General features: G+C 37.5%; 1 protein-coding gene across 6 annotated transcripts in view; it reads left to right on the plus strand.

Annotated features, from left to right (window-relative positions):
• Positions 1 to 13169, plus strand: part of LOC109101834 (dystrophin-related protein 2) — a 110017-nt gene that overhangs the window by 85918 nt on the left and 10930 nt on the right. For 5 of the 6 annotated variants that reach the window (XM_042738259.1, XM_042738257.1, XM_042738260.1 and 2 more), the window contains 8 exons: positions 81 to 282; positions 1751 to 1836; positions 4859 to 5016; positions 7417 to 7583; positions 8515 to 8626; positions 9049 to 9185; positions 9376 to 9408; positions 9911 to 9976. In XM_042738259.1, the coding sequence (XP_042594193.1) occupies positions 81 to 282; positions 1751 to 1836; positions 4859 to 5016; positions 7417 to 7583; positions 8515 to 8626; positions 9049 to 9185; positions 9376 to 9408; positions 9911 to 9976 (961 nt within the window). The remainder of the gene's footprint in view (positions 1 to 80; positions 283 to 1750; positions 1837 to 4858; positions 5017 to 7416; positions 7584 to 8514; positions 8627 to 9048; positions 9186 to 9375; positions 9409 to 9910; positions 9977 to 13169) is intronic. The other variant, XM_042738263.1, reaches the window with a different exon arrangement.

Below are 13169 nucleotides of genomic sequence, written 5' to 3' on the forward strand. Positions count from 1 at the left end.
TCAAATTAGTTAACACTCCACACACATACAGTAATAAGCTCCTAGCCAATATATATATATGTGTGTGTGTGTGTTTCTAGTGGATCTGCTGAAGTTAAGCAGCGTGGTGGACGTGTTTCGAGAACAGGAGCTGCAGCATGCTGAGCACGTGATGGATGTGGTCGAGGTCATCCACGCTCTCACTTCCCTGTATGAGAAACTAGAGGAAGAGAGGTCCATCCTGATCAATATCCCCCTGTGCGTCGACATGTGTCTCAACTGGCTGCTGAATGTTTACGACAGGTACTGACGGTAATGTCACTTACGACCCATTTGACCTGCTCCAACAAATGATGTCAAACCAACCCTGCACCCTTCTGCTGTCTGTGAGACACTTTTACTGGTCAGTCACACACTGCGCAAAAGGGGTGTCCTGTATCTGGGAATTAAGAGTTAATGATGTGACACTTATCTAGTAATTTATTGCACGAAACATGCATCTCTGCATTAAATTGATTTTGATATAGCCGAATACAAAGAGTAAAGTTTCTAAGAACTTGGCACATTTATGTTTCAAAGATTTTTAGATTTTTCCATTTTATTTAATGTGGACACATCATTATACGTCATTAACCCTTAAATCTTTCACTTATAGTCAAAGATGTGTTCTCTGTGTTCCACAGTTAAGTGAATTAAAAGATGACTACGGCACTGAGACATCACCAGCAGGCAGCTAATCAGACTGTAGGAGTTAAAAGCCCCACTGCTTGACTCCAAGTATCGCATTCTGTGCCAAGCTCTTAGCTTCTTAGCCAACATAAAAAAAAAAAAAAAAAAAAAAACATGAATTTATTTAATTATTTACTTGTTTTTCATTATCCTTCGTAAATTTGTCTCAGACATATACTAGACTCTTAACTACCTGCTGCTAATGACTGGAAATCAGAGCTCTCACCCTCCGAATAATTGGTAGTAATTGCTTTTTTGTTTTGCTACAAACGCTGGATATGAATAAATGAGCAGCATGCATGAGGATGATAATGACAAGCTCTCAGTCAAACAAGAAAGCCAAACAAGGTAGGAAATGTTCCCTTTAGTAGCAATACTGACAGGGGATTTCTTGTTATACAAAGCAAAATGTGATTTGCTAGTGTTTGATCAGTTTTTTTTCTTTTTTGCATCTGTACAGCAATCTGTTTAGATTTGCTCGTGAGATCTTGGTCTCAATGGAGCTCAAATGCCTCCTGACCTGTTTTAGAATCTTTTTTTTGACAGGCCTATCTGGTGCAATAAGTGTGAAATGTCTTTTCCTGTAAGCATAACACATTGAATAAGACAAGAAATGTACCACTATACAAATATCTAAAAGTACACTGTATTATATATATATATATATATATATATATATATATATATATATATATATATATACTTGCTGTATCACTGTATTTTGCTCAGCTAGCAGTAGCAGCTACTGGCAGCCTCCTCATTAAGGATTCAGATGGCTTGGAGGAATGTTACTGCTCTAGAGTAACTTCATATGTTGACCATATATCCATGGTAGCTTGTTAATGACTGTAGTGAGAAAAGGCAGTTTTTGCATTGTGCAGTACATGGATAGAGAGCAGACTGTACAACACAATGCAGGGCCCTTTCAGTCCTGTTTGGTGCCGCTTACTGTGGTTACTCCATAGTCATACTTATTGACAAGATCATTTCAATAAAGAACCTTAGTGAATTTTTAAATGCGTGTTTGTGTTTCTTTCTCTAGTGGTCGTAATGGTAAGATGCGAGTGCTCTCCTTCAAGACGGGCCTGGTTATTCTATGCAATGCGGACATCCAGGAAAAGTATAAATGTAAGTAGAGGGCTGTGTCACATAAAGTTGATCTCTTTCAAGTTCAAGTTGAAGTTGAGCTTTATTGTCATTCCGCTACATGTGTGGACATACAGTGGAATGAAATGTCGTGCCTCACAGGACCACAGTGCTACATCAATACAGACATTCAACAATGAAGTAAAAGAGTATAAACCTATACACAACTAACCCCATACTGACAGATTTTGACTATAAATAAAGTATATATAAAAGTTTACCTATACATAAGATAAAAAATACAGACTATACGAATGCTTCACATAATACTATACCTATACACAACTAACCTACTGACAGATTAGTTGGTCACTATTAGTTTCTGTACAGTCTGTCTTCCCAATTTTCTGTCCTTTATCTCTGCCCCTGAACCCTTACAGTAATCTTTATGAAACCGTATTGGTCCCCACAACATACACTACTGTTCAAAAGTTTGGGGTTGGGAAGATTTTGTCCTAACAAAAGCTGCATTTATTTGATCAAAAATACACTAAGAACAGTAATACTGTGAAATATTATCACAATTTATAAAAACTGTTTTATATTTTAATAGATGATTTTATTGGTATTTCAAGTTTTATTATCCTTGTTAAGACTTTTGGACCCCATGCCGTCAGCAAAACTTGACCCACACACCACCTCTTCCTTTTTTATTTTTCTGTTGTGGTTCAGTAACACTAAAGTAAAAATGACTGTCACGGTGCAAAGTCCTAGTCTTTCTCTCACAGGATATCCCTTCCAATCTTCTCTAATGCTTTATAATTTCATCAGTGGCCTAAAATCTCATCTGCTGTTGTGAGAGAGGGTTAGGGGGTAATTTGACAGGGCAGACGCAAACAGGACTCAGTAAATAAGAGTGAGCCATAGTGCACTGCAGAAAGCATTAGAGAAGAAGAGTCCGAGCCAGATGTGGACATCCTTGAGCTAGAATACAACCATAAAACTCCCAAACACTGAATAAAAATGTTTTATATCTGTTAAGATACTGAGTACTGCATGACTGGTCTGTCTTGATCGCTTTGTTACCAATGTCTTTGCCATTTTAATAGTAAAAAGCACAAGAGCTTTTACTTGTGAGTGTGTAGACAGGGGGACCTATTAGTTGTGTACAGATTAAGGCCCTGCAGAGCTCCGGGGCATCAGCCACTTTTTTGTCCATGTTGAAAAATCCTGTTTAGGATGATAGCTGTGTTTTGGGACATTATGGCTTGTTTGTATGAGGTCTAAGCTGGTCTAAACTGGTCATTAATTGGTTAACCAGTCACCATATTCAAATCCAGCTGGATCACCTTAAGTAGCTGGTTTGTTGGTGGTGTACGAGCTTATACCAGCCAAGCTTAGACCAAAAGAAGCTACTAGCTTAACTAGCAAGCTACTAGCTTAACTAGCATTTTCCATCAAAGAATAGACTTTGTAATAAAGTCCCAATTTTGATACAAAGTTACAAAAACAAGAAGTTGGAATAAAAAGTTTATATTGTTGCAGTTTCAAAAATAATCACACTTTGTGTGCAATACTTTCCAAAAGAGACACCAGTGTACAATGACTGTTATACAACATCAAAGCTGCAATAAAGGAGTCTGTGAGTGCTTAGGAGGGACCAGGAACAAATAACATCTCTCATTTCTTTGTTTATTTCATATCATGCCAACAGCCACTGGCACAAAGCACTGTTCATCTGTCTATATCAATTTTACATTTACAGTGGCTTTTTTTTTTTGGGCCCTGGCAGTCAGAGGATCCAGGGCTCTGGCCTTGATTGACCCATCCATAATCTGTCCTTGGACTAGACTATGTATGAGGCTGGTTTACATGTAAGTGTGAATGTGTGTGCCCGCACAGCAGGAAGGTCTGTGTGTGCCAGCCACTTTAGATGGTGCTATTTTTACTGGCACTGCAGAGAACATTCTCACTCCTGTCAGGATCATTCTGCTCAGTGATGGCTAGATTCATGACACATACTGTTTGAGCCGTTCGTCTCTCTCGGCTAATGTTAGCCTTTTGTCCACATTTACACCAGTGCTTGCATATCTTGCCAGACTCCACTCTGCCAAAATGACTTTGTTGCTTATCATATTTTTATGTATGTATGTGTGTGTGTATATATATATATATATATATATATATATATATATATATATATATATATATATATATATTTCCAGTGAGAAAAACAAAAAACATCACATCTTGTTTTATGTATATCTTTAATTTAATCTTTAAAAGTTGTTTATCTAAATATTCTTTTTAATTGAAGGATATTTATAGTTAAAATGAGGAAGACAGTGTTCTTTTAGTATTATTTACTTACTTTTATAATATGAATATTTTAAATTTGTTTTTATGTTTGTATTTTAAATTTTACATTTAATGTATGTTTTTAGTAATTGTTGTATGTGCTTTTGAAAACTTTTTTTTATTAGTCTTTGTTTATTTAAATATTTCTGTTTAGCTTTAATATCTTTTTACCCCAGTTTTAGTCATTTTAATACTTCAGTTACTTGCCAAGGTTTATTTTTTATTTATATATATATCAGTTATATATATATATATTTATATATATATATATATATATATTATATATATATATATATATATATATATATATATATATATATATACACACACATATATATAGTTTTGGTTAACAGTAACAAAATTGACCAGAGAGGGAAGAAAAAAAACTAAATTCATATATTCTGTAATGAAAGTATTTATTTTTTTATATATATTTTTACTTGGAAAAACACAAATTAATTTATTTTATTATTTTATTTTATTTTATTTTATTTTATTTATTATTATTATTTTTTTTGCAGTGCCAACATATCACACATTAAAGTGTGAGCCATCTCGCCTCACACCTCTATAACCTAAAGCCATTTAAGTCTCACATTCTCAGTTTGCCCACCTCCAGGTTTCTGCACACTGGCACAAAGCTCCTCTCCCCTAGTGCCTCCTTTTAGTGCAGCAATCAACCAGGTCTTCTGTGTGTGTATTGCAGATCTTTTCAGACAGGTGTGTGGTCCAGGTGGACTGACAGATCAGAAACATCTCAGCCTGTTACTGCACGAGGCTATTCAGATCCCTCGGCAGCTCGGGGAGGTGGCGGCATTTGGAGGAAGCAATGTGGAGCCCAGTGTCCGCAGCTGCTTTCGAATGGTAAGACTTTAAATTCTCTCTTTCAGTATCTCTCATTTTCTCTGATAAGCTGTCTGTTTAGTTGATGAAAGGGCCTCCCTCTACACAGACCCTTTGCTCTCAGTGAAGAGCAAATCTTCTTAAATATTTGTACCAGAAGGACACTTTCTCACTTTCCTTCTTTATTGCCTGTCACATTTCTCTCTCGCCCTCACTCTCTCCTAACTAGGCTCTGCTTCTCCTGGGTTTCTGGGTTGGAATGTACAGAGATTAAAGAGCTGTTCTGTGACTTTATTCCTTTGGGTTTTAGTGAGTCACTGGCCAGAAACATACTCTATGCAAATGCTTGGCCAGTACTTGGTAGTCCTGTTGTGCTTATTAAATGTGCATTTCTCCTTCACTGTGCCAACGTCAAGCTTGCATACTCAAGGGGGCAATAGAGTTACCTTCAAAAATCTGTGCCATTAAAAGAGAAGTGCATCATTTCAATGCAATTAATGCCACTAAACGAAATAAACACAATGGCTATTTTTAAAAGTTTCCTTAAACACTCCCCATCAGCCAATGCTTGCAATGCTTGCAATGCTTTTATCACACCACCGAGACACAGGAATCAACCAAAAATGGCTATCTTTTGTATTTTTATATTCCTGGTATGCAGAAAAGTATTTTACAAAATAAGAAAATAATACACATAGACCTTAAACCAGACGTGTTGTTATTCAGTTTACCAGCTTGGAAGCTAGTCAACAGTTACACTAAATTTAAAAGCTGCTGTGTTATTTTAGATGGTTAAAAATTAGATTGTTTATTGGTCTGTTACCCCAAAAAGTGTAAACGCTTATCAACACTGTCTCAACTAATGGCATAACTGACAGGACTAATATGCAAATGTAAAGGAAATCTGTCTGGAAGAAAGTGTTTTTGCTATTGATGCTAGAGGCACAGAAACTCACTTTAAAAAAACACATTTCACTTTAACAATAAATTTCAAAAGTTTGAGCTTTTCATTTTTTTTTTATGTTTTTGAAAGAAGGCTCTTATGCTCACTAATGCTGCATTTATTTGATCAAAAATACATTAAAATTGTAGTATTGTGGAATATTATTACAATTTAAGCAAATTGTTTTCTATTTTAAGATATTTTAAAATGTAATTTATTCCTGTGACGGCAAAGCTGAAATATCAGTCAATCTTAAGTGTCAGAAATTAAGATGGTGTAAATTGAGTTGCATTCAATTGCTTCGGTGTGAAATCAAGCTTTACAAAGAGTTTGGGTTCATATACTTGCATAGGGTGTTTCAGACTTTGATAGTCTATGCTAATTAAGGAAAATGAAGGTGTAATGCTCGCCGACATCTTCTCATCCATCTTTACACTTATGAGGCTATAATTCAGTAATGCAGGGGCATCACAGTAGATCGTAACCTTCTGGCATTTCATTCCACTGATGAAATTGGTGTAGGGCACAGGTTTCTTGTAGAATGGCCTTAAACCTTTCATTCTTATGTCTGCCAGCCCTTAATTAAATCCTGTTCCATTCAAGAGCATGTGTGCAGTTTCAGGCACACGTAATTAAAATTCATTTATTTTCACGTTTGGTCCATGTCTGCCTTTATAATTCTGGAAGAAATGCCAATCAGTGCTTTCCAATTACACAATTTTTTTTTCACTGGCTGCATTAATCACGACAGATCAAGAATGATGCAGCTCAGCCAGTGGGTGTGGGTTTCAGTGTGCGTCTAGATGAAAAGACTGGTTCACTTTGTTTGAAGTTATGGACCATCTCATGGGAAACTCTCGGCTGTCCTTGTGGTATGGACTGTTTAGAAGATCCTCTTTTGTTGTTTCAGTGAAACTTCTTGAGTCTTCCAGTCAACTCCTCACTGCACACTTTAGTCTCAGTCCCAGACTACAAATACTGCTGAAGACACACACACACATTGCTTTGCCCTCTCAGGAGACGACACACTCCAGCGATTACTAAGAGCCACGCTAGAGATACTCATGTTAATTATAAAGCTCTGCCCGAGCTTCAGAGTGCGCCCAAGGGAAATCAACCTTTTTAATGCATCTTCGATGCGTATTTAATGAGAATTTAGCATGTTCCAGATTTTTATGTCATCCTCTTTTATTAGGGTTATTGCTTGTCATCTGTTTCCCAATGTGTTACTATAACAAGGGGCCTCTTTGAGATTGTATCCTTCCCTTTCACGGGGATGTGATTGCCCTGTATTGCATGAGTACTTTTAAGGGACATGCTCTGATAGGGTGCTTGTGCCCATCAGCTACCAGAAGTTTTTTTGGTGCTTAATTGGGCGTGCATAATGAACAATATGTCTTCTGGGTATCTGGATTAATTCTACTTGTTGCTGTGTGATTTTTATCTTTCTCATTTGTATCTTCTGTGTTTACCACTAGGCTCCAGGTAAGTCAGCAATCGAGGTGTCTCACTTTCTAGAGTGGATGAGCCTAGAGCCTCAGTCTGTGGTGTGGCTTCCTGTTCTACACCGGGTAACTGTGGCCGAGACCGCCAAGCATCAGGCACGCTGCTACATCTGTAAGCAGTGCCCTATCAAGGGCTTCAGGTGAGCTGCTGCAATGCTGAGTCGTTATTTGGAGAAAAACAGCACAGATCTCTCTGTCATAATTTTTTAGCTTCTCAAAATAAATTATCAAAAAAATCCTCTTTTAGCTGATCAAAGAGATTGAGGTAATAGCATTGAAGTTAAGAACTGCAGAGGAAGTAATATACATGGGTTGTTAATGGACTGGATTGTAAATAGGGCTTAATTAAATATGTGAATACTGTTAAATTTATATTCATTTAAAAAAAATTTAATTTGGCAAAAATCTTTGTTGCACATGTTAAATTATTTATTTTTTTATATATATATTTTTTAAATTAAGCAAAAAATAAATAAATAAATAAATAAATAAATAAATTATATTGATTGTTTTCAACATTCAACATTATAATAGATTATAATTATTAGAATAATTTTTGGAAGATCATGTGACATTGAAGACTGGAATAATGTCTGCTGAAAATTCAGCTTTGCCATCACAGGAATAAATGACATTTTAAAATATATGAAAACATTTTATTTTAAACTATAATAATATTTTAGAATATTACTCTCTTACTGTATTTTTGATTAAATAAATGCAGGCTTGGCAAGCATGAGAGACATTAAAGCATCTCACCAGCACCAAACTTCTAAATGGTAGTGCACAATAACTAATATTGTGTTTTATATGCTGGTTTTCTGGTGTCCCCACCAGACATCTTGATTACCCTAACCAAAAGTTTATCTTAGTCAGTCTACTCCAGCAGAAACGTGATGACTCTGCATTTAGACCTATACCAAACCATCACTATCTGGCAGAAAGCACCCTGCTAGTCTTTAATTGCTATTATCAGCAGGGTAGTTCAGATTCATGATTTTAATCTATTCAAATCCTAAAATGAACACATCAATATTTGGATGTAAATTGTGTCTCTGCCTGTTTCATCAGATACCGAAGTCTGAAACAGTTCAATGTGGACATCTGCCAGACATGTTTTCTGACGGGCCGGACTACCAAGGGCAAGAAACTACACTACCCCATCATGGAGTACTACACCCCGGTACATATGCTTTGTTACTTGCAGAGGATTTTCCTTGCCAACTGGCAGCATTGTGCTTGCTCAAAGGTTTCAAATTCAATCACTAATGTACAAGGCAGTACGCAAAATAAATATGAATTGAACCAAATTGATCTCCTGCAGTGAAATACAGCACAAGGCCATTTGCTTAATGGTTTTCCCATGCTCCAGTCTGAGTTTTATAGGTGGGCGTCTTTATTATGCACCGGCTTTCTGTGGCTGCTCAAAAGATGATAGATTGAGATGGGAGGAAGACGAATGTTCTGTGGAGGAACTGATGTACTGGCGGTGTGTCGGAGGAATGTTACGAAGGGGGGATGTGTTGTGTCTCAATCACTCATGTTCTTTCATTTTTCTCTCCGCTGGCTCTTTTTCTATCTCTCTCTCTTTCTGAATAATTCCAGACGACCTCAGGCGAGAAGATGCGGGACTTCGCAAAGACGCTGAAGAACAAGTTCCGCTCGAAGCAGTATTTTAGTAAACACCCTCAGAGGGGATACCTGCCCGTTCAATCAGTACTGGAGGTGGAGAGCTCCGAGACGTGAGTCTGACTTCCTGTCTCCACTGATGAGAATCACACCTAAGCGCCGTTGTGCTCTTTTTGAAGCTTTATAAGTGGAGAACTGAGGGACTGAACACAGTGCACTGCAAACAGTTATTTTCTGTCCTGTTGAAAAGAAACATTTTAAGCCAGCGTAAGCTGTTTTGATGGCGTTTCTTTTACATTTCAGCTCATCAGGCTGGGAGGCCATCTGGCTGCTCAGGTAAACCAAGAAAAGGATGAAAATCTAGGTTGATTTTAGCATCCACACCAAGGTGGTCGTCAGCTGGTTGTCCAGTTTTTTCCCATTCTGACTAGCCATAAATTCCCAAAACTCCTATAAAGTGAGCAACCGGATGAGCCTGGCTAAGGAGGAAGACCAGATAAGACCCACAAACCATCTTAGGCCAGCTTATTTTTGTCTTACTTTTCTGAAAAAAAAGGCAGATAAATGTAGTTGAGGTAAAGATTAAAACCTAGCTGGTTTGCTGGTCTAAACTGGATTAAGCTGGTTTCCCAGCCTTTCCAAGGTGATCTCCAGCTGGTTTAACTGGACATCCATCTGTTTTCCCATCCTGACTAGCTTAAAGCACCCTAAAGTCCTCCAAATTTAACAGACAGATCAGCCTGAGCAAGTTTGTAGACCAGCAAAGACCAGAAACTAGGCATTCATACATACAGTAACAAGCTACTTTGCTAACAGATGTGTGTTCTTGTTTTGACAGGCCCTGCTCATCTCCCAGGCTGCCTCATGCGGACACTCACAGCCGGATCGAGCATTTTGCCAGCAGGTATGAGTTCAGTCTCACACGGACAGTGATCGCGCCTTACTTATGCTCTGATATTCTCCCAGCAGCCACTTCTGCTCACTCCCCTGAGCTCTGATTGACATATTGATCCTCTTTGCATGGACACAGTGTTCTAAACAGCAGGGCCTTAACAACAGCCTGGGAGGAAGTGAGAGGGATGTGAGAAAGAGAGAGAGAGAGAGAGAGAGAGAGAGAGAGAGAGAGAGAGATGGCATTCAGAGGGGTGGACAGGGGTCAGCTGCTTTCCACTAGAAGAATGAAAGCTCGACCCACAAGGTCTGGAGGGCTCGAGGGAGCTGCCAGCATGGATCAGTCTCGTTCTGGCCTGGACAGAGTGCACATTACATGCTCAGAAAACACTCAAACAGACATGCATTTGTACATGTTAAAATGCTTGCTCATACTTACACACAGTTATATCCGGGGGGTTTAGAATTAGGTGCAGCCAGTATCACTTCAGGCTTACCAGCTGGCCTCGTATTCATACCATCTGAAAAGTGTGCCAAATTAACCTAAACCAGCCCAAGGAGACGAGCTAAGAGAGGCAAACCAGCTAAGACTGGTTAAATTTTTTTTTTTTTTTTTTTTGGTAAAAAACTTTACTTGAAGCCTTTATATATAATGCATTATAAAGGTATTCAGAATTTACATTGTAATGCATTATATATTTTCATAAATAATTGTAGCCAAAGTTAAAATTAATAATATCCATCTCATACAATGCATTATAAAGTACACTTATAATGTATTATGCATAAAGGATTCAAGTAAAGTGTTTCAAGTTTTTATTCACTCGCCCTTTTGTTTTTCCAAACCCATATGACTTTATTTCTTCAGTGGAAAAGTTTAGCAGAATGTTCACGCTGCTCTTAATGGCATATTGAAATCTAGGGGTGCTGGAGGGAAACATGTTGAATAAATGTTAAATCATTTATGTGTAAGAAGTATGTTAAGAAGTTTACAGTCACATTATGGGCCAGTTTTACTAACATTTTGCTCCAGCGCAAACCGTCTTTTGGCATTAAAATAGTACTTGTCAGGATTTACTAAAGACGCGCAGTGAAGTTAGTGTTAAAAAAGGCGTGGACACAGTTTGCACCTGACCTTAATGAATATGCATTTGTAGGAGTTTTCCTTTCAGATGCGAAATTTATGGGAGGAAAATGAATCACGCAACGTGATTTACAAATTTTTGTGCTCGTCAAATTACTGATATTTGCGTCATTATTTAATGCCCAAAATACAAGCATGTCTTTAGCTATGACTATTACTGCTTATTTGCGACTATGCTAATTTGCTCTGCGCTTGGTAAATTATGTTGGTCGATATGTAAATTAGATGTTGCATCTGTTCTTTAATTTGCGCAATGTCAGTAAATCATCTGTAGAAATGTCCATGCCCATCGGCGCTGTTTTCGAATTGTGCTCTCATGCTACTTTGCCCTGTTTAGTAAATCTGGCCCCATATGTGTTCCAACCATGTCAAAAATCTAAATGAACACAAATAAATGAGAAATATATTATCAATACAGACAAATTCCATTTAAGGTCATTCACAGTTGAAAATCACATGGGTTCAGAAAAACATGAATGTGTGTAAACAACAAAATCTTCATGTTTGGCTGAACTAACCCTTTAATTCGGCTGTGGAAGCGCAGTGAAGCTAACAGCCCAATGTGACTGGTTTGGTTTGACTGCAGCAAACGATCAGGGATGTGCTCCTCTGCCCCGACTAACTTCCCTGCCAACTACCTAAATACACACAACCACATGAACACATGAACACACAGATCAGCCCTTTGCCTACTCTACCATACTGTGCTGCCAACTGTCTCAGCTCACACCCTGCTGCAGCTCTTATCTGTACTACAAATAGACCAGAGTGTGCGCACACACACCCTCTCTCTCTCTCAGCTTCTGTGTCCTTTTGTCTTCATCTGTCTGTCTCCTCCTCTGTCATATGCTTGATTTCTGCTCCTGCCTTTCAATGTCTTATTTCATTTCCCCCTTTCCTTCCTAATATCAGTCACTTACCATAGCACATTTCTTCCTCTTGTCTTGTCCTTTTTAGTTCACCAAATTTGTCTCTTCTCTCTCTCTCATGCTATCTCTGGTTTCCCCCAACACACATCAGTGCCGTCTGCATTAGTTGTTCCTGCTAAAAACAATATTCGTTGCTTTTATTCAACTGTCACCAGTTAATGTTCACAGGGGTCTGTTTGCGTCTGACTGATTGTGTAAAATGTTCTGGGATCATCGGCTCACAGAATGCCAACAGCCTTGACTAAATTAGATAAGAAAATGCCTGAATATTTAAAACACTCAGGGACATGACGCTGGAGACAAATGAAACGATAAAAGTGTGCTTCAGTGATCTGATGGCTTACAATATTCATTTATTTTTTTAATTTGCAGTATTTATCACAAATTGTTTAATATTATCTGAACAATTTATTACCGCTTTCTACCCAGTGAAGATTATTTTCATTGCCACTTGTTTTTGTTCTTTTACTTAATCATAAATTGCCATCAGATTGCAAACTGTCACTTATTTGCGGCATTATCTGATTCACATTACTTCTTTATTGAATTCGGCTGTAAATACATCACTGACAAATGAAAAGCATGCTAATGAGAAACATTATCAGACAGGCATCATTCATTTTTATTAAATTCTTCACTCTGGCTTTGCATGTACACATTTGATTCTCCACGTGCTTTCAGAAAACTCTCAAGTTTTCCATTCATTACCTTCCATTCTTAAACTGTTAACTGTCACCCCGTCCCGTATACGGGACACCTACGTTTACTTCACTAAATCCTTATCTAATCATGACAAACTATGTATCGTTGGAAAAGGTCTAAGATTCCTAAATAGATATTTTACCAATGTTTCTTGTTAAAAATTATGAAGGAAAAGTAATAGATTAATTTATGACAAGAGTGCACCCTCAAAAATCTACATCACAACAGGAGTTCTGACCTTGTCAAAAAAAAGTCTTCTTCGTTGCCTTTTTCTCTATCACACTTGAGAAATAATCAGAAATGATACATCAACTGAAAATGTAAAATCTCAAAATTCATCCTTTAAAACCCATTTTAAAATCAGACATTGCATTACCATGAAAATGGTACATCAATATCATGTTATAAAATGTTTTTGCTCATGAATTATA

Source organism: Cyprinus carpio, chromosome B14, assembly GCF_018340385.1.
Source record: "Cyprinus carpio isolate SPL01 chromosome B14, ASM1834038v1, whole genome shotgun sequence".
Lineage (NCBI taxonomy): Eukaryota > Metazoa > Chordata > Actinopteri > Cypriniformes > Cyprinidae > Cyprinus > Cyprinus carpio.